The sequence below is a fragment of the Electrona antarctica genome, assembly GCF_951216825.1.
Source record: "Electrona antarctica genome assembly, chromosome: 16".
Classification (NCBI taxonomy): Eukaryota; Metazoa; Chordata; class Actinopteri; order Myctophiformes; family Myctophidae; genus Electrona; species Electrona antarctica.
The window spans coordinates 915,844-934,996 of NC_136797.1; the positions used below are offsets into that span (position 1 = coordinate 915,844).

The 19,153-nt window shown below is 45.0% G+C and overlaps 1 protein-coding gene across 2 annotated transcripts in view; it reads right to left on the reverse strand.

The window, feature by feature from the left end:
- Positions 1 to 19,153, reverse strand: part of lmbrd2b (LMBR1 domain containing 2b) — a 57,087-nt gene that overhangs the window by 5,860 nt on the left and 32,074 nt on the right. For both annotated transcript variants that reach the window (XM_079523724.1, XM_079523723.1), the window contains exons 14-16: positions 15,143 to 15,246; positions 9,889 to 9,935; positions 9,512 to 9,642 (exon numbers count right to left, since the gene is read on the reverse strand). In XM_079523724.1, coding sequence (XP_079379850.1) covers positions 9,556 to 9,642; positions 9,889 to 9,935; positions 15,143 to 15,246 — 238 coding nt within the window. In that variant the 3' untranslated portion in view covers positions 9,512 to 9,555. The remainder of the gene's footprint in view (positions 1 to 9,511; positions 9,643 to 9,888; positions 9,936 to 15,142; positions 15,247 to 19,153) is intronic.

Sequence of the window (19,153 nt, forward strand, 5' to 3'; positions counted from 1 at the left end):
ACCCCAACTTACCATGCATGTCTTCTTTCTCTCCTCTTTCCCCAGACGAGGTCCTACAACTAGTGACATCCACTAGACCTACCACCTGTCCTCTCGACCCTGTCCCGTCTCCAATCTTCCAGACCATCGCACCTGATCTGCTCCCCTTCATCACCTCCATCATCAACACCTCAGTAACCTCAGGCTGCTTCCCATCTGCCCTCAAGTCAGCCAGAGTAACTCCACTCCTCAAAAAACCAACCCTTGACCCCTCAGATGTCAAGAACTACAGACCGGTATCACTCCTTTCATTTCTGTCTAAAAGCATTGAACGTGTTGTCTCCAACCAGCTCTCTCTCCATCTCTCACAGAACAACCTGCTGGATCCCAACCAATCAGGATTCAAGAAGGCACACTCCACAGAAACTGCCCTGCTGGCAGTCACAGAAGCACTACATGCTGCCCAGGCTGCTTCCCACTCTGCTGTCCTGATTCTCCTAGACCTATCGGCGGCATTTGACACAGTGAACCACCAGCTGCTCCTAGACACCCTAGCGGATCTAGGCATCGGCGGGACAGCACTAAAGTGGTTCTCTTCCTATCTCACCGACCGGACCTACCAGGTTTCCTGGAAAGGTCTGCTATCATCCCCCCGAACCCTCCAAACTGGGGTCCCACAGGGATCTGTACTTGGTCCGCTCCTTTTCTCACTGTACACCAAATCCCTTGGCACTATCATCTCTGCTCACAATATATCCTATCACTGCTATGCCGATGACACACAACTGTTTCTATCCTTCCCCCCCTCTGCCACTCAGGTGGAAGAGCGCATCACTGCATGCCTGGCCGACATCTCACAGTGGATGTCCTCCAACCACCTCAAGCTGAACCCAGACAAGACTGAGCTTCTCTTCTTCCCAGCTAAGTCCTGCCCTATGCGGGAGCTAACTATTTCCGTAGACAACGCCCTGGTAACGTCTGTCCCAACAGCCAGGAACCTTGGTGTTGTCCTGGACAGTCAGCTCTCGTTTAAAACTCACATCACAGCTGTCACTCGATCCTGTAGGTTCACACTCTATAACATACGACGAATTAGACCGTTCCTCACCCAGGAATCAGCCCAGCTCCTAATCCAGACAACAGTCTTGTCAAAACTTGACTATTGTAATTCGCTCCTTACTGGCCTACCGGCATGTGCACTTAAGCCTCTCCAACTGATCCAAAACGCCGCAGCTCGTCTGGTCTTCAACCAGCCAAAATTCTCACATGTCTCCCCCCTGCTCCGCTCCCTGCACTGGCTCCCAGTCGCTGCCCGCACAGAATACAAAACTCTGATGCTGGCATTCAAAGCAACCAAAGGTATGGCTCCCCCATATCTTGCAAGCATGATTGAACCCTACAAACCCTCCCGCGCACTCAGATCAGCCAACGCAGGAAAGCTGGAAGTACCCTCACTAAAAACGCCGGGACAACGCTCCACACGTCCCAAACTCTTCTCCCTTCTGGCCCCAAAACTGTGGAATGCACTCCCCGTTGCAATCAGAACTGCAGCATCACTCCCAATCTTCCGCCGTAGTCTGAAGACCCACCTTTTCAGACTCCATCATGGCCCATAGCACTTATCCTACCCCCTTAGATAGCACTTTTTAGACTTAGATAGCATTTGAAACAGACTTATAGCATGTCTTGTAGACAGCACAATAATTGCATTGTATGTAGTCATAGCACATCATAGTACATATGTATAGCATAGTATAGTATATATATTTAATATGTATAGTGTCATTATATAGATATGTTCTAGTTACGTTCTTAGCTTACGCATGTTTCTTGATAAATGCATTTTATATATGTGATGTATTCCCATACTTTTGTTCTTGCCTAATGTAAGTCGCTCTGGATTAAGAGCGTCTGCTAAATGCCTAAATTGTAAATTGTTTCAACATTCAGTAGATGTTCTGTGGTCTGGGGGTTTAACATTCAGTAGATGTTCTGTGGTCTGGGGGTTTTAACATTCAGTAGATGTTCTGTGGTCTGGGGGTTTCAACATTCAGTAGATGTTCTGTGGTCCGGGGGTTTAACATTCAGTAGATGTTCTGTGGTCTGGGGGGTTTAACATTCAGTAGATGTTCTGAGGTCTGGGGGTTTTAACATTCAGTAGATGTTCTGTGGTCTGGGGGTTTAACATTCAGTAGATGTTCTGTGGTCTGGGGGTTTTAACATTCAGTAGATGTTCTGTGGTCTGGAGGTTTTAACATTCAGTAGATGTTCTGTGGTCTGGGGGTTTTAACATTCAGTAGATGTTATGTGGTCTGGGGGTTTAACATTCAGTAGATGTTCTGTGGTCTGGTGGTTTCAACATTCAGTAGATGTTCTGTGGTCTGGGGGTTTAACATTCAGTAGATGTTCTGTGGTCTGGGGGGTTTAACATTCAGTAGATGTTCTGAGGTCTGGGGGTTTTAACATTCAGTAGATGTTCTGTGGTCTGGGGGTTTAACATTCAGTAGATGTTCTGTGGTCTGGGGGTTTAACATTCAGTAGATGTTCTGTGGTCTGGGGGTTTCAACATTCAGTAGATGTTCTGTGGTCTGCGGGTTTTAACATTCAGTAGATGTTCTGTGGTCTGGGGGTTTTAACATTCAGTAGATGTTCTGTGGTCTGGGGGTTTGACATTCAGTAGATGTTCTGTGGTCTGGGGGTTTTAACATTCAGTAGATGTTCTGTGGTCTGGGGGTTTTAACATTCAGTAGATGTTCTGTGGTCTGGGGGGTTTAACATTCAGTAGATGTTCTGTGGTCTGGGGGTTTAACATTCAGTAGATGTTCTGTGGTCTGGGGGTTTCAACATTCAGTAGATGTTCTGTGGTCTGGGGGTTTTAACATTCAGTAGATGTTCTGTGGTCTGGGGGGTTTAACATTCAGTAGATGTTCTGTGGTCTGGGGGTTTAACATTCAGTAGCTGTTCTGTGGTCTGGGGGGTTTAACATTCAGTAGATGTTCTGTGGTCTGGGGGTTTCAACATTCAGTAGATGTTCTGTGGTCTGGGGGTTTAACATTCAGTAGATGTTCTGTGGTCTGGGGGTTTCAACATTCAGTAGATGTTCTGTGGTCTGCGGGTTTTAACATTCAGTAGATGTTCTGTGGTCTGGGGGTTTTAACATTCAGTAGATGTTCTGTGGTCTGGGGGTTTTAACATTCAGTAGATGTTCTGTGGTCTGGGGGTTTAACATTCAGTAGATGTTCTGTGGTCTGGGGGTTTCAACATTCAGTAGATGTTCTGTGGTCTGGGGGTTTTAACATTCAGTAGATGTTCTGTGGTCTGGGGGGTTTAACATTCAGTAGATGTTCTGTGGTCTGGGGGGGTTTAACATTCAGTAGATGTTCTGTGGTCTGGGGGGTTTAACATTCAGGAGATGTTCTGTGGTCTGGGGGTTTCAACATTCAGTAGATGTTCTGTGGTCTGGGGGTTTTAACATTCAGTAGATGTTCTGTGGTCTGGGGGTTTCAACATTCAGTAGATGTTCTGTGGTCCGGGAATTTAACATTCAGTAGATGTTGTGTGGTCTGGGGGGGTTTAACATTCAGTAGATGTTCTGAGGTCTGGGGGTTTTAACATTCAGTAGATGTTCTGTGGTCTGGGGGTTTAACATTCAGTAGATGTTCTGTGGTCTGGGGGTTTTAACATTCAGTAGATGTTCTGTGGTGTTTAACATTCAGTAGATGTTCTGTGGTCTGGGGGTTTTAACATTCAGTAGATGTTCTGTGGTGTTTAACATTCAGTAGATGTTCTGTGGTCTGGGGGTTTCAACATTCAGTAGATGTTCTGTGGTCTGGGGGTTTAACATTCAGTAGATGTTCTGTGGTCTGGGGGGTTTAACATTCAGTAGATGTTCTGAGGTCTGGGGGTTTTAACATTCAGTAGATGTTCTGTGGTCTGGGGGTTTAACATTCAGTAGATGTTCTGTGGTCTGGGGGTTTAACATTCAGTAGATGTTCTGTGGTCTGGGGGTTTCAACATTCAGTAGATGTTCTGTGGTCTGCGGGTTTTAACATTCAGTAGATGTTCTGTGGTCTGGGGGTTTTAACATTCAGTAGATGTTCTGTGGTCTGGGGGTTTGACATTCAGTAGATGTTCTGTGGTCTGGGGGTTTTAACATTCAGTAGATGTTCTGTGGTCTGGGGGGTTTAACATTCAGTAGATGTTCTGTGGTCTGGGGGTTTTAACATTCAGTAGATGTTCTGTGGTCTGGGGGTTTTAACATTCAGTAGATGTTCTGTGGTCTGGGGGGTTTAACATTCAGTAGATGTTCTGTGGTCTGGGGGTTTTAACATTCAGTAGATGTTCTGTGGTCTGGGGGGTTTAACATTCAGTAGATGTTCTGTGGTCTGGGGGGGTTTAACATTCAGTAGATGTTCTGTGGTCTGGGGGGTTTAACATTCAGTAGATGTTCTGTGGTCTGGGGGTTTCAACATTCAGTAGATGTTCTGTGGTCTGGGGGTTTTAACATTCAGTAGATGTTCTGTGGTCTGGGGGTTTCAACATTCAGTAGATGTTCTGTGGTCCGGGGGTTTAACATTCAGTAGATGTTCTGTGGTCTGGGGGGGTTTAACATTCAGTAGATGTTCTGAGGTCTGGGGGTTTTAACATTCAGTAGATGTTCTGTGGTCTGGGGGGTTTAACATTCAGTAGATGTTCTGTGGTCTGGGGGTTTCAACATTCAGTAGATGTTCTGTGGTCTGGGGGTTTAACATTCAGTAGATGTTCTGAGGTCTGGGGGTTTTAACATTCAGTAGATGTTCTGTGGTCTGGGGGTTTAACATTCAGTAGATGTTCTGTGGTCTGGGGGTTTAACATTCAGTAGATGTTCTGTGGTCTGGGGGGTTTAACATTCAGTAGATGTTCTGTGGTCTGGGGGTTTCAACATTCAGTAGATGTTCTGTGGTCTGGGGGTTTAACATTCAGTAGATGTTCTGTGGTCTGGGGGTTTCAACATTCAGTAGATGTTCTGTGGTCTGCGGGTTTTAACATTCAGTAGATGTTCTGTGGTCTGGGGGTTTAACATTCAGTAGATGTTCTGTGGTCTGGGGGTTTCAACATTCAGTAGATGTTCTGTGGTCTGGGGGTTTTAACATTCAGTAGATGTTCTGTGGTCTGGGGGGTTTAACATTCACTAGATGTTCTGTGGTCTGGGGGTTTAACATTCAGTAGATGTTCTGTGGTCTGGGGGGTTTAACATTCAGTAGACGTTCTGTGGTCTGGGGGTTTCAACATTCAGTAGATGTTCTGTGGTCTGGGGGTTTAACATTCAGTAGATGTTCTGTGGTCTGGGGGTTTTAACATTCAGTAGATGTTCTGTGGTCTGGGGGTTTCAACATTCAGTAGATGTTCTGTGGTCCGGGGGTTTAACATTCAGTAGATGTTCTGTGGTCTGGGGGTTTAACATTCAGTAGATGTTCTGTGGTCTGGGGGTTTTAACATTCAGTAATGTTCTGTGGTCTGGAGGTTTTAACATTCAGTAGATGTTCTGTGGTCTGGGGGTTTTAACATTCAGTAGATGTTATGTGGTCTGGGGGTTTAACATTCAGTAGATGTTCTGTGGTCTGGTGGTTTCAACATTCAGTAGATGTTCTGTGGTCTGGGGGTTTAACATTCAGTAGATGTTCTGTGGTCTGGGGGGTTTAACATTCAGTAGATGTTCTGAGGTCTGGGGGTTTTAACATTCAGTAGATGTTCTGTGGTCTGGGGGTTTAACATTCAGTAGATGTTCTGTGGTCTGGGGGTTTAACATTCAGTAGATGTTCTGTGGTCTGGGGGTTTCAACATTCAGTAGATGTTCTGTGGTCTGCGGGTTTTACATTCAGTAGATGTTCTGTGGTCTGGGGGTTTTAACATTCAGTAGATGTTCTGTGGTCTGGGGGTTTGACATGCAGTAGATGTTCTGTGGTCTGGGGGTTTTAACATTCAGTAGATGTTCTGTGGTCTGGGGGTTTTAACATTCATTAGATGTTCTGTGGTCTGGGGGGTTTAACATTCAGTAGATGTTCTGTGGTCTGGGGGTTTAACATTCAGTAGATGTTCTGTGGTCTGGGGGTTTCAACATTCAGTAGATGTTCTGTGGTCTGGGGGTTTTAACATTCAGTAGATGTTCTGTGGTCTGGGGGGTTTAACATTCAGTAGATGTTCTGTGGTCTGGGGGTTTAACATTCAGTAGATGTTCTGTGGTCTGGGGGGTTTAACATTCAGTAGATGTTCTGTGGTCTGGGGGTTTCAACATTCAGTAGATGTTCTGTGGTCTGGGGGTTTAACATTCAGTAGATGTTCTGTGGTCTGGGGGTTTCAACATTCAGTAGATGTTCTGTGGTCTGCGGGTTTTAACATTCAGTAGATGTTCTGTGGTCTGGGGGTTTTAACATTCAGTAGATGTTCTGTGGTCTGGGGGTTTCAACATTCAGTAGATGTTCTGTGGTCTGGGGGTTTAACATTCAGTAGATGTTCTGTGGTCTGGGGGTTTCAACATTCAGTAGATGTTCTGTGGTCTGGGGGTTTTAACATTCAGTAGATGTTCTGTGGTCTGGGGGGTTTAACATTCAGTAGATGTTCTGTGGTCTGGGGGGGTTTAACATTCAGTAGATGTTCTGTGGTCTGGGGGGTTTAACATTCAGTAGATGTTCTGTGGTCTGGGGGTTTCAACATTCAGTAGATGTTCTGTGGTCTGGGGGTTTTAACATTCAGTAGATGTTCTGTGGTCTGGGGGTTTCAACATTCAGTAGATGTTCTGTGGTCCGGGAATTTAACATTCAGTAGATGTTCTGTGGTCTGGGGGGGTTTAACATTCAGTAGATGTTCTGAGGTCTGGGGGTTTTAACATTCAGTAGATGTTCTGTGGTCTGGGGGTTTAACATTCAGTAGATGTTCTGTGGTCTGGGGGTTTTAACATTCAGTAGATGTTCTGTGGTCTGGGGGTTTTAACATTCAGTAGATGTTCTGTGGTCTGGGGGTTTTAACATTCAGTAGATGTTCTGTGGTGTTTAACATTCAGTAGATGTTCTGTGGTCTGGGGGTTTCAACATTCAGTAGATGTTCTGTGGTCTGGGGGTTTAACATTCAGTAGATGTTCTGTGGTCTGGGGGGTTTAACATTCAGTAGATGTTCTGAGGTCTGGGGGTTTTAACATTCAGTAGATGTTCTGTGGTCTGGGGGTTTAACATTCAGTAGATGTTCTGTGGTCTGGGGGTTTAACATTCAGTAGATGTTCTGTGGTCTGGGGGTTTCAACATTCAGTAGATGTTCTGTGGTCTGCGGGTTTTAACATTCAGTAGATGTTCTGTGGTCTGGGGGTTTTAACATTCAGTAGATGTTCTGTGGTCTGGGGGTTTGACATTCAGTAGATGTTCTGTGGTCTGGGGGTTTTAACATTCAGTAGATGTTCTGTGGTCTGGGGGTTTTAACATTCAGTAGATGTTCTGTGGTCTGGGGGGTTTAACATTCAGTAGATGTTCTGTGGTCTGGGGGTTTTAACATTCAGTAGATGTTCTGTGGTCTGGGGGGTTTAACATTCAGTAGATGTTCTGTGGTCTGGGGGGGTTTAACATTCAGTAGATGTTCTGTGGTCTGGGGGGTTTAACATTCAGTAGATGTTCTGTGGTCTGGGGGTTTCAACATTCAGTAGATGTTCTGTGGTCTGGGGGTTTTAACATTCAGTAGATGTTCTGTGGTCTGGGGGTTTCAACATTCAGTAGATGTTCTGTGGTCCGGGGGTTTAACATTCAGTAGATGTTCTGTGGTCTGGGGGGGTTTAACATTCAGTAGATGTTCTGAGGTCTGGGGGTTTTAACATTCAGTAGATGTTCTGTGGTCTGGGGGGTTTAACATTCAGTAGATGTTCTGTGGTCTGGGGGTTTCAACATTCAGTAGATGTTCTGTGGTCTGGGGGTTTAACATTCAGTAGATGTTCTGTGGTCTGGGGGGTTTAACATTCAGTAGATGTTCTGAGGTCTGGGGGTTTTAACATTCAGTAGATGTTCTGTGGTCTGGGGGTTTAACATTCAGTAGATGTTCTGTGGTCTGGGGGTTTAACATTCAGTAGATGTTCTGTGGTCTGGGGGGTTTAACATTCAGTAGATGTTCTGTGGTCTGGGGGTTTCAACATTCAGTAGATGTTCTGTGGTCTGGGGGTTTAACATTCAGTAGATGTTCTGTGGTCTGGGGGTTTCAACATTCAGTAGATGTTCTGTGGTCTGCGGGTTTTAACATTCAGTAGATGTTCTGTGGTCTGGGGGTTTTAACATTCAGTAGATGTTCTGTGGTCTGGGGGTTTTAACATTCAGTAGATGTTCTGTGGTCTGGGGGTTTAACATTCAGTAGATGTTCTGTGGTCTGGGGGTTTCAACATTCAGTAGATGTTCTGTGGTCTGGGGGTTTTAACATTCAGTAGATGTTCTGTGGTCTGGGGGGTTTAACATTCAGTAGATGTTCTGTGGTCTGGGGGGGTTTAACATTCAGTAGATGTTCTGTGGTCTGGGGGGTTTAACATTCAGTAGATGTTCTGTGGTCTGGGGGTTTCAACATTCAGTAGATGTTCTGTGGTCTGGGGGTTTTAACATTCAGTAGATGTTCTGTGGTCTGGGGGTTTCAACATTCAGTAGATGTTCTGTGGTCCGGGGGTTTAACACAGCCGTCGCGAATCGCGTATCAATACGTTATCAATTAATCAAACGTCGGGTGCGGATCACGTATCAATACGTTTCAATCACTTTTTTATAGCATACTTTCATTCATCTTTTTACCCACCCGGACAATGAAGAACCATCGCCCTATCATTGCTGCTTAGTCCCGCTCACGTGATCAGAAAAAAAAAAAAAAAGTAGATGTTCTGTGGTCTGGGGGTTTCAACATTCAGTAGATGTTCTGTGGTCTGGGGGTTTAACATTCAGTAGATGTTCTGTGGTCTGGGGGTTTTAACATTCAGTAGATGTTCTGTGGTCTGGGGGTTTAACATTCAGTAGATGTTCTGTGGTCTGGGGGTTTAACATTCAGTAGATGTTCTGAGGTCTGGGGGTTTTAACATTCAGTAGATGTTCTGTGGTCTGGGGTTTTTTCTGGCTCTAACAAGTGCTCTGATATTTCTGCTGACTGTGATGTCACAGCCTGCAAATCCCATATTATATGACATATATGCCAGCAGATCACTGTTTTGCCTGTTTTCATTGCAGCACAGAAGGCTTCAGAACACATAGAGAAAACCCCAGACCACAATCCACTGAATGTTCAAAGGTCAGGTTGTGTTTGGGTGTAACTGAGGTCCAAGGTCAGGTTGTGTTTGGGTGTAACTGAGGTCAAAGGTCAGGTTGTGTCTGGGTGTAACTGAGGTCAAAGGTCAGGTTGTGTTTGGGTGTAACTGAGGTCAAAGGTCAGGTTGTGTTTGGGTGTAACTGAGGTCAAAGGTCAGGTTGTGTTTGGGTGTAACTGGGTGTAACATGGGAGTTGCAGTTCTACTCACTAGGTGTAACATGAGAGTTGTAGTTCTACTCACTAGGTGTAACATGGGAGTTGTAGTTTTCTCTCGTCTCCTTGGGGTCAGAGTGACATCCTGTTTCTGGAAGCGTTGGCCTGGTTACCGTTACCTCCGTCGTCCCTGGAGCCTCCGTAGCGCTCCTTCCACTCCTGAACGCACGCACGCACACACACACACACACACACACACACACACACACACACACACACACACACACACACACACACACACACACACACACACACACACACACACACACACACACGTTGAAGTCTGTCACTCTGTGAGTGATTGATGGATTATTATGTGTGTGTGTGTGTGTGTGTGTGTGTGTGTGTGTGTGTGTGTGTGTGTGTGTGTGTGTGTGTGTGTGTGTGCGTGCGTACTATACTCACCCTCCGTCGGTTCTCTCCGTCTTCGATCCGTTGTCGCTTCCTTTTTTCTGTGGTAAACAAAAGACAGACTCCGCCTTAATGTGACATCACAATGAAACATTTAATCTGCTGAGCAAATACCTTATAGAGCAACCGTACAATAAAACATGTTCTCTAATATACCTTATAGAGCAACCGTACAATAAAACATGTTCTCTAATGAAGACCTTATAGAGCAACCGTACAATAAAACATGTTCTCTAATGAAGACCTTATAGAGCAACCGTACAATAAAACATGTTCTCTAATATACCTTATAGAGCAACCGTACAATAAAACATGTTCTCTAATGAAGACCTTATAGAGCAACCGTACAATAAAACATGTTCTCTAATGAAGACCTTATAGAGCAACCGTACAATAAAACATGTTCTCTAATATACCTTATAGAGCAACCGTACAATAAAACATGTTCTCTAATGAAGACTTTATAGAGCAACCGTACAATAAAACATGTTCTCTAATAGACCTTATAGAGCAACCGTACAATAAAACATGTTCTCTAATGAAGCCCTTATAGAGCAACCGTACAATAAAACATGTTCTCTAATGAAGACCTTATAGAGCAACCGTACAATGAAACATGTTCTCTAATAGACCTTATAGAGCAACCGTACAATAAAACATGTTCTCTAATGAAGCCCTTATAGAGCAACCGTACAATGAAACATGTTCTCTAATAGACCTTATAGAGCAACCGTACAATAAAACATGTTCTCTAATGAAGCCCTTATAGAGCAACCGTACAATGAAACATGTTCTCTAATGAAGACCTTATAGAGCAACCGTACAATAAAACATGTTCTCTAATAGACCTTATAGAGCAACCGTACAATAAAACATGTTCTCTAATATACCTTATAGAGCAACCGTACAATAAAACATGTTCTCTAATGAAGACTTTATAGAGCAACCGTACAATAAAACATGTTCTCTAATGAAGACCTTATAGAGCAACCGTACAATAAAACATGTTCTCTAATGAAGACCTTATAGAGCAACCGTACAATAAAACATGTTCTCTAATGAAGACCTTATAGAGCAACCCTACAATGAAACATGTTCTCTAATGAAGACCTTATAGAGCAACCGTACAATAAAACATGTTCTCTAATGAAGACTTTATAGAGCAACCGTACAATAAAACATGTTCTCTAATGAAGACCTTATAGAGCAACCGTACAATAAAACATGTTCTCTAATGAAGACCTTATAGAGCAACCGTACAATAAAACATGTTCTCTAATGAAGACCTTATAGAGCAACCGTACAATAAAACATGTTCTCTAATATACCTTATAGAGCAACCGTACAATAAAACATGTTCTCTAATGAAGACCTTATAGAGCAACCGTACAATAAAACATGTTCTCAATATACCTTATAGAGCAACCGTACAATAAAACATGTTGTCTAATGAAGACCTTATAGAGCAACCGTACAATAAAACATGTTCTCTAATGAAGACCTTATAGAGCAACCGTACAATAAAACATGTTCTCTAATGAAGACCTTATAGAGCAACCGTACAATGAAACATGTTCTCTAATATACCTTATAGAGCAATCGTACAATAAAACATGTTCTCTAATGAAGACCTTATAGAGCAACCGTACAATAAAACATGTTCTCTAATGAAGACCTTATAGAGCAACCGTACAATAAAACATGTTCTCTAATGAAGACCTTATAGAGCAACCGTACAATGAAACATGTTATCTAATGAAGACCTTATAGAGCAACCGTACAATAAAACATGTTCTCTAATGAAGACCTTATAGAGCAACCGTACAATAAAACATGTTCTCTAATGAAGACCTTATAGAGCAACCGTACAATAAAACATGTTCTCTAATGAAGACCTTATAGAGCAACCGTACAATGAAACATGTTCTCTAATGAAGACCTTATAGAGCAACCGTACAATAAAACATGTTCTCTAATGAAGACTTTATAGAGCAACCGTACAATAAAACATGTTCTCTAATGAAGACCTTATAGAGCAACCGTACAATAAAACATGTTCTCTAATGAAGACCTTATAGAGCAACCGTACAATAAAACATGTTCTCTAATGAAGACCTTATAGAGCAACCGTACAATAAAACATGTTCTCTAATATACCTTATAGAGCAACCGTACAATAAAACATGTTCTCTAATGAAGACCTTATAGAGCAACCGTACAATAAAACATGTTCTCAATATACCTTATAGAGCAACCGTACAATAAAACATGTTCTCTAATGAAGACCTTATAGAGCAACCGTACAATAAAACATGTTCTCTAATGAAGACCTTATAGAGCAACCGTACAATAAAACATGTTCTCTAATGAAGACCTTATAGAGCAACCGTACAATGAAACATGTTCTCTAATATACCTTATAGAGCAACCGTACAATAAAACATGTTCTCTAATGAAGACCTTATAGAGCAACCGTACAATAAAACATGTTCTCTAATGAAGACCTTATAGAGCAACCCTACAATGAAACATGTTCTCTAATAGACCTTATAGAGCAACCGTACAATAAAACATGTTCTCTAATAGACCTTATAGAGCAACCGTACAATAAAACATGTTCTCTAATGAAGACCTTATAGAGCAACCGTACTACCGTGTTCTCTGGTCCACTGGTTCCTAAAGGTTTTCATATCAAGGACCCCCAAACTGACACCCATCAGCCCCATTTGAAGAGAGTGCCAGGGACCCCCCATAAGAGAAGATTTTTACGGCTGTAGTCATTTTATCAGACGCTCTTAATCCTCACTTGATGGGGCTTCAGTCCAATGGAGGCTCTCCTACATAGACTTCTATTGGCTTCAGTCCAATGGAGGCTCTCCTACATATACTTCTGTTGGCTTTAGTCCAATGGAGGCTCTCCTACATAGACTTCTATTGGCTTCAGTCCAATGGAGGCTCTCCTACATAGACTTCTATTGGCTTCAGTCCAATGGAGGCTCTCCTACATATACTTCTGTTGGCTTTAGTCCAATGGAGGCTCTCCTACATAGACTTCTATTGGCTTCAGTCCAATGGAGGCTCTCCTACATAGACTTCTATTGGCTTCAGTCCAATGGAGGCTCTCCTACATAGACTTCTATTGGCTTCAATTGTTCTCTAATGAAGACCTTATAGAGCAACCGTACAATAAAACATGTTCTCTAATGAAGACCTTATAGAGCAACCGTACAATAAAACATGTTCTCTAATGAAGACCTTATAGAGCAACCGTACAATAAAACATGTTCTCTAATGAAGACCTTATAGAGCAACCGTACAATAAAACATGTTCTCTAATATACCTTATAGAGCAACCGTACAATAAAACATGTTCTCTAATGAAGACCTTATAGAGCAACCGTACAATAAAACATGTTCTCTAATGAAGACCTTATAGAGCAACCGTACAATAAAACATGTTCTCTAATGAAGACCTTATAGAGCAACCGTACAATGAAACATGTTCTCTAATATACCTTATAGAGCAACCGTACAATAAAACATGTTCTCTAATGAAGACCTTATAGAGCAACCGTACAATAAAACATGTTCTCTAATGAAGACCTTATAGAGCAACCCTACAATAAAACATGTTCTCTAATGAAGACCTTATAGAGCAACCGTACAATGAAACATGTTCTCTAATGAAGACCTTATAGAGAAACCCTACAATGAAACATGTTCTCTAATAGACCTTATAGAGCAACCCTACAATAAAACATGTTCTCTAATAGACCTTATAGAGCAACCCTACAATAAAACATGTTCTCTAATGAAGACCTTATAGAGCAACCGTACAATAAAACATGTTCTCTAATGAAGACCTTATAGAGCAACCGTACAATAAAACATGTTCTCTAATGAAGACCTTATAGAGCAACCCTACAATAAAACATGTTCTCTAATAGACCTTATAGAGCAACCGTACAATAAAACATGTTCTCTAATGAAGACCTTATAGAGCAACCGTACTACCGTGTTCTCTGGTCCACTGGTTCCTAAAGGTTTTCATATCAAGGACCCCCAAACTGACACCCATCAGCCCCATTTGAAGAGAGTGCCAGGGACCCCCCATAAGAGAAGATTTTTACGGCTGTAGTCATTTTATCAGACGCTCTTAATCCTCACTTGATGGGGCTTCAGTCCAATGGAGGCTCTCCTACATAGACTTCTATTGGCTTCAGTCCAATGGAGGCTCTCCTACATATACTTCTGTTGGCTTTAGTCCAATGGAGGCTCTCCTACATAGACTTCTATTGGCTTCAGTCCAATGGAGGCTCTCCTACATAGACTTCTATTGGCTTCAGTCCAATGGAGGCTCTCCTACATATACTTCTGTTGGCTTTAGTCCAATGGAGGCTCTCCTACATAGACTTCTATTGGCTTCAGTCCAATGGAGGCTCTCCTACATAGACTTCTATTGGCTTCAGTCCAATGGAGGCTCTCCTACATAGACTTCTATTGGCTTCAGTCCAATGGAGGCTCTCCTACATATACTTCTATTGGCTTCAGTCCAATGGAGGCTCTCCTACATAGACTTCTATTGGCTTCAGTCCAATGGAGGCTCTCCTACATAGACTTCTATTGGCTTCAGTTCAATGGAGGCTCTCCTACATAATCTTCTATTGGCTTCAGTCCAATGGAGGCTCTCCTACATAGTCTTCTATTGGCTTCAGTCCAATGGATGCTCTCCTACATAGTCTTCTATTGGCGAACAGTGACAACTTTAAAGTGAAGTTTACAGAATGCATTGGAGTCTATGGATCTTGTTTAGTCGATACACTTAATTGTTTTAGCTCATGCTCACTTGATTTAGCTATTTTGTCTCATCTGGTTAAGGAAATAGGTAGCTGATATATTGCACTTTTACCTTAGCGCTAGGTATACTCTTGGTTGCTTGTTTTTGCAGAAAATGCACTAAAGACTTCTGGTGATTAGTAGTTTTTGTTCCCTACCTATGTTGAATACACTTATTGTAAGTCGCTTTGGATAAAAGCGTCTGCTAAATGACTGTAATGTAATGTAATGTAATGTAATGTATGGACTTTACAGTGAAGTTTACAGAACGCATTGTCCATAACAAAATGTGACATTGCAATTGGCTGACAATATTAGTGGGGGGGGCCTATGTAAGCGACTGCGGCAACTATATTTAGCAATTTTTCAAAATTGCGACTTTTCTAGTTATTATTATTATTATTAGACCAACCTCTCCTGATGAGCTCCTTTCCCTCGTCGATGAGGTCAGAGGTCATCTCATTGTCTCCCATGAACTGCTGGAACCCCAGGAGGTTCAGAACGCGAGTCCCCAGGCTGTGGAACATTAATAACTCCTTTAGCGCCATCTAGTGAAACATTATTAACAACACATTTAAACCCAGGAGGTTCAGAACGCGAGTCTTGATCGATTTCCGTCCTGAGTGCTGGGCGTTACTAATTGATAGAACAGAGAACTCCGTCCTGATTGGGCGTTACTAGTTGATAGAACAGAGAACTCCGTCCTGATTGGGCGTTACTAGTTGATAGAACGGAGAACTCCGTCCTGATTGGGCGTTACTAGTTGATAGAATGGAGAACTCCGTCCTTGCCGCTCGGGGTGTTAATGGTAAATGGTGCATTTATATAGCGCCTTTATCCAAGGCACTTTACAGAGATTGTGCATTACATTCACCCATTCACACACACATACATACACCGATGGCAGCGGAAACCATGCAAGGCACCAACTAGCACATCGGGAGCAATTAGGGGTTCAGTGTCTTGCTCAAGGACACTTCGACAGTAACTCTGCGGGAGCCCGGGTTCGAACTGGCAACCTTACGGTTACCATCCAGGCACTCTACCCCTGAGCCACCGCCGCCCCAAGCTGTGGAACAACACTTCATTAACACATTGGATCCTATTGACGGGTATACTTGACGGGTATACTCGTCCTACAAACAGTGGTGTAATGGTGCTTTTCTTTTCAGTACCACGGCATGGCGCGCGCACGCACGTTCACTCCCGCGCCTACATGTGTGCACACGACCAGAACAGCTGACAGCCTCAGCCTGTATTGTTTATAGTCTGTGAGAGTTTTAGACACACAAACACAAAAGTAGACTTTAAATAATAGGTCTGGTGGGTCTTGGAATAGGTCTGGTGCGTCTTGGAATAGGTCTGGTGGGTCTTGGAATAGGTCTGGTGGGTCTTGGAATAGGTCTGGTGCGTCTTGGAATAGGTCTGGTGCGTCTTGGAATAGGTCTGGTGCGTCTTGGAATAGGTCTGGTGCGTCTTGGAATAGGTCTGGTGCGTCTTGGAATAGGTCTGGTGGGTCTTGGAATAGGTCTGGTGCGTCTTGGAATAGGTCTGGTGGGTCTTGGAATAGGTCTGGTGCGTCTTGGAATAGGTCTGGTGCGTCTTGGAGTAGGTCTGGTGCGTCTTGGAATAGGTCTGGTGCGTCTTGGAGTAGGTCTGGTGCGTCTTGGAGTAGGTCTGGTGCGTCTTGGAATAGGTCTGGTGCGTCTTGGAATAGGTCTGGTGCGTCTTGGAATAGGTCTGGTGGGTCTTGGAATAGGTCTGGTGCGTCTTGGAATAGGTCTGGTGGGTCTTGGAATAGGTCTGGTGCGTCTTGGAATAGGTCTGGTGCGTCTTGGAATAGGTCTGGTGGGTCTTGGAATAGGTCTGGTGCGTCTTGGAATAGGTCTGGTGGGTCTTGGAATAGGTCTGGTGCGTCTTGGAATAGGTCTGGTGCGTCTTGGAGTAGGTCTGGTGCGTCTTGGAATAGGTCTGGTGCGTCTTGGAGTAGGTCTGGTGCGTCTTGGAATAGGTCTGGTGCGTCTTGGAATAGGTCTGGTGCGTCTTGGAATAGGTCTGGTGCGTCTTGGAATAGGTCTGGTGCGTCTTGGAATAGGTCTGGTGCGTCTTGGAGTAGGTCTGGTGCGTCTTGGAATAGGTCTGGTGCGTCTTGGAATAGGTCTGGTGCGTCTTGGAATAGGTCTGGTGCGTCTTGGAATAGGTCTGGTGGGTCTTGGAATAGGTCTGGTGCGTCTTGGAGTAGGTCTGGTGCGTCTTGGAATAGGTCTGGTGCGTCTTGGAATAGGTCTGGTGCGTCTTGGAGTAGGTCTGGTGCGTCTTGGAATAGGTCTGGTGCGTCTTGGAGTAGGTCTGGTGCGCTATGAGCTTGTAGATCTGCTATTCCCGCCCAGAATGGGTTAAACCATACAGTTGACCTGTGTTACTGAACACTGTTACTAACTGTTAGTTAACTAACTAACTAACTAACTGTTAGTTAACTAACTGTTAGTTAACTAACAGTTAGTCAGTTAGATGGTACTAGCCTCAGAAACCCAGACGTTTTTATTTCCAGGGAGAAAAAAAAAGTCTTGGACCGACTAGTCCACTTCAATACGGCATAGAGTAGCGCAAACGTCGATCACTCTCTGCTGATTTCTGATCGTCTGCACATTTGTTAAATTGACGCACACACGCACACACTCCTCTCTCTCTCTGTCGCTCTAATGAATTAGTCTCATGTCGCGCAGCTGCGCCTAGAGATTCTCCCGGCGGTTCCTGCCGGGAGCTGAAATCATAGGTGGACCCCAGGCTACCTGTAGGCTTAGGGTCCATGGGTGGACCCCAGGCTACCTGTAGGCTTAGGGTCCATGGGTGGACCCCAGGCTACCTGTAGGCTTAGGGTCCATGGGTGGACCCCAGGCTACCTGTAGGCTTAGGGTCCATAGGTGGACCCCAGGCTACCTGTAGGGTTAGGGTCCATAGGTGGACCCCAGGCTACCTGTAGGGTTAGGGTCCATGGGTGGACCCCAGGCTACCTGTAGGTTTAGGGTCCATACAGTAGGTGGACCCCAGGCTACCTGTAGGCTTAGGGTCCATGGGTGGACCCCAGGCTACCTGTAGGCTTAGGGTCCATGGGTGGACCCCAGGCTACCTGTAGGCTTAGGGTCCATGGGTGGACCCCAGGCTACCTGTAGGCTTAGGGTCCATGTGTGGACCCCAGGCTACCTGTAGGCTTAGGGTCCATGGGTGGACCCCAGGCTACCTGTAGGCTTAGGGTCCATGGGTGGACCCCAGGCTACCTGTAGGCTTAGGGTCCATGGGTGGACCCCAGACTACCTGTAGGCTTAGGGTCCATGGGTGGACCCCAGGCTACCTGTAGGCTTAGGGTCCATGGGTGGACCCCAGGCTACCTGTAGGCTTAGGGTCCATGGGTGGACCCCAGGCTACCTGTAGACTTAGGGTCCATGGGTGGACCCCAGGCTACCTGTAGACTTAGGGTCCATGGGTGGACCCCAGGCTACCTGTAGGGTTAGGGTCCATTAGAGGACCCCAGGCTACCTGTAGGCTTAGGGTCCATGGGTGGACCCCAGGCTACCTGTAGGCTTAGGGTCCATGTGTGGACCCCAGGCTACATGTAGGGTTAGGGTCCATGGGTGGACCCCAGGCTACCTGTAGGCTTAGGGTCCATGGGTGGACCCCAGGCTACCTGTAGGCTTAGGGTCCATGGGTGGACCCCAGGCTACCTGTAGGCTTAGGGTCCATGGGTGGACCCCAGGCTACCTGTAGGCTTAGGGTCCATGGGTGGACCCAGGCTACCTGTAGGCTTAGGGTCCATGGGTGGACCCCAGGCTACCTGTAGGCTTAGGGTCCATAGGTGGACCCCAGGCTACCTGTAGGGTTAGGGTCCATGGGTGGACCCCAGGCTACCTGTAGGCTTAGGGTCCATGGGTGGACCCCGGCTACCTGTAGGCTTAGGGTCCATGGGTGGACCCCAGGCTACCTGTAGGCTTAGGGTCCATAGGTGGACCCCAGGCTACCTGTAGGCTTAGGGTCCATAGGTGGACCCAGGCTACCTGTAGGCTTAGGGTCCATAGGTGGACCCCAGGCTACCTGTAGGCTTAGGGTCCATAGGTGGACCCCAGGCTACCTGTAGGGTTAGGGTCCATGGGTGGACCCAGGCTACCTGTAGGCTTAGGGTCCATAGGTGGACCCCAGGCTACCTGTAGGCTTAGGGTCCATAGGTGGACCCCAGGCTACCTGTATGCTTAGGGTCCATAGGTGGACCCCAGGCTACCTGTAGGGTTAGGGTCCATGGGTGGACCCCAGGCTACCTGTAGGGTTAGGGTCCATGGGTGGACCCCAGGCTACCTGTAGGGTTAGGGTCCATGGGTGGACCCCAGGCTACCTGTAGGGTTAGGGTCCATGGGTGGACCCCAGGCTACCT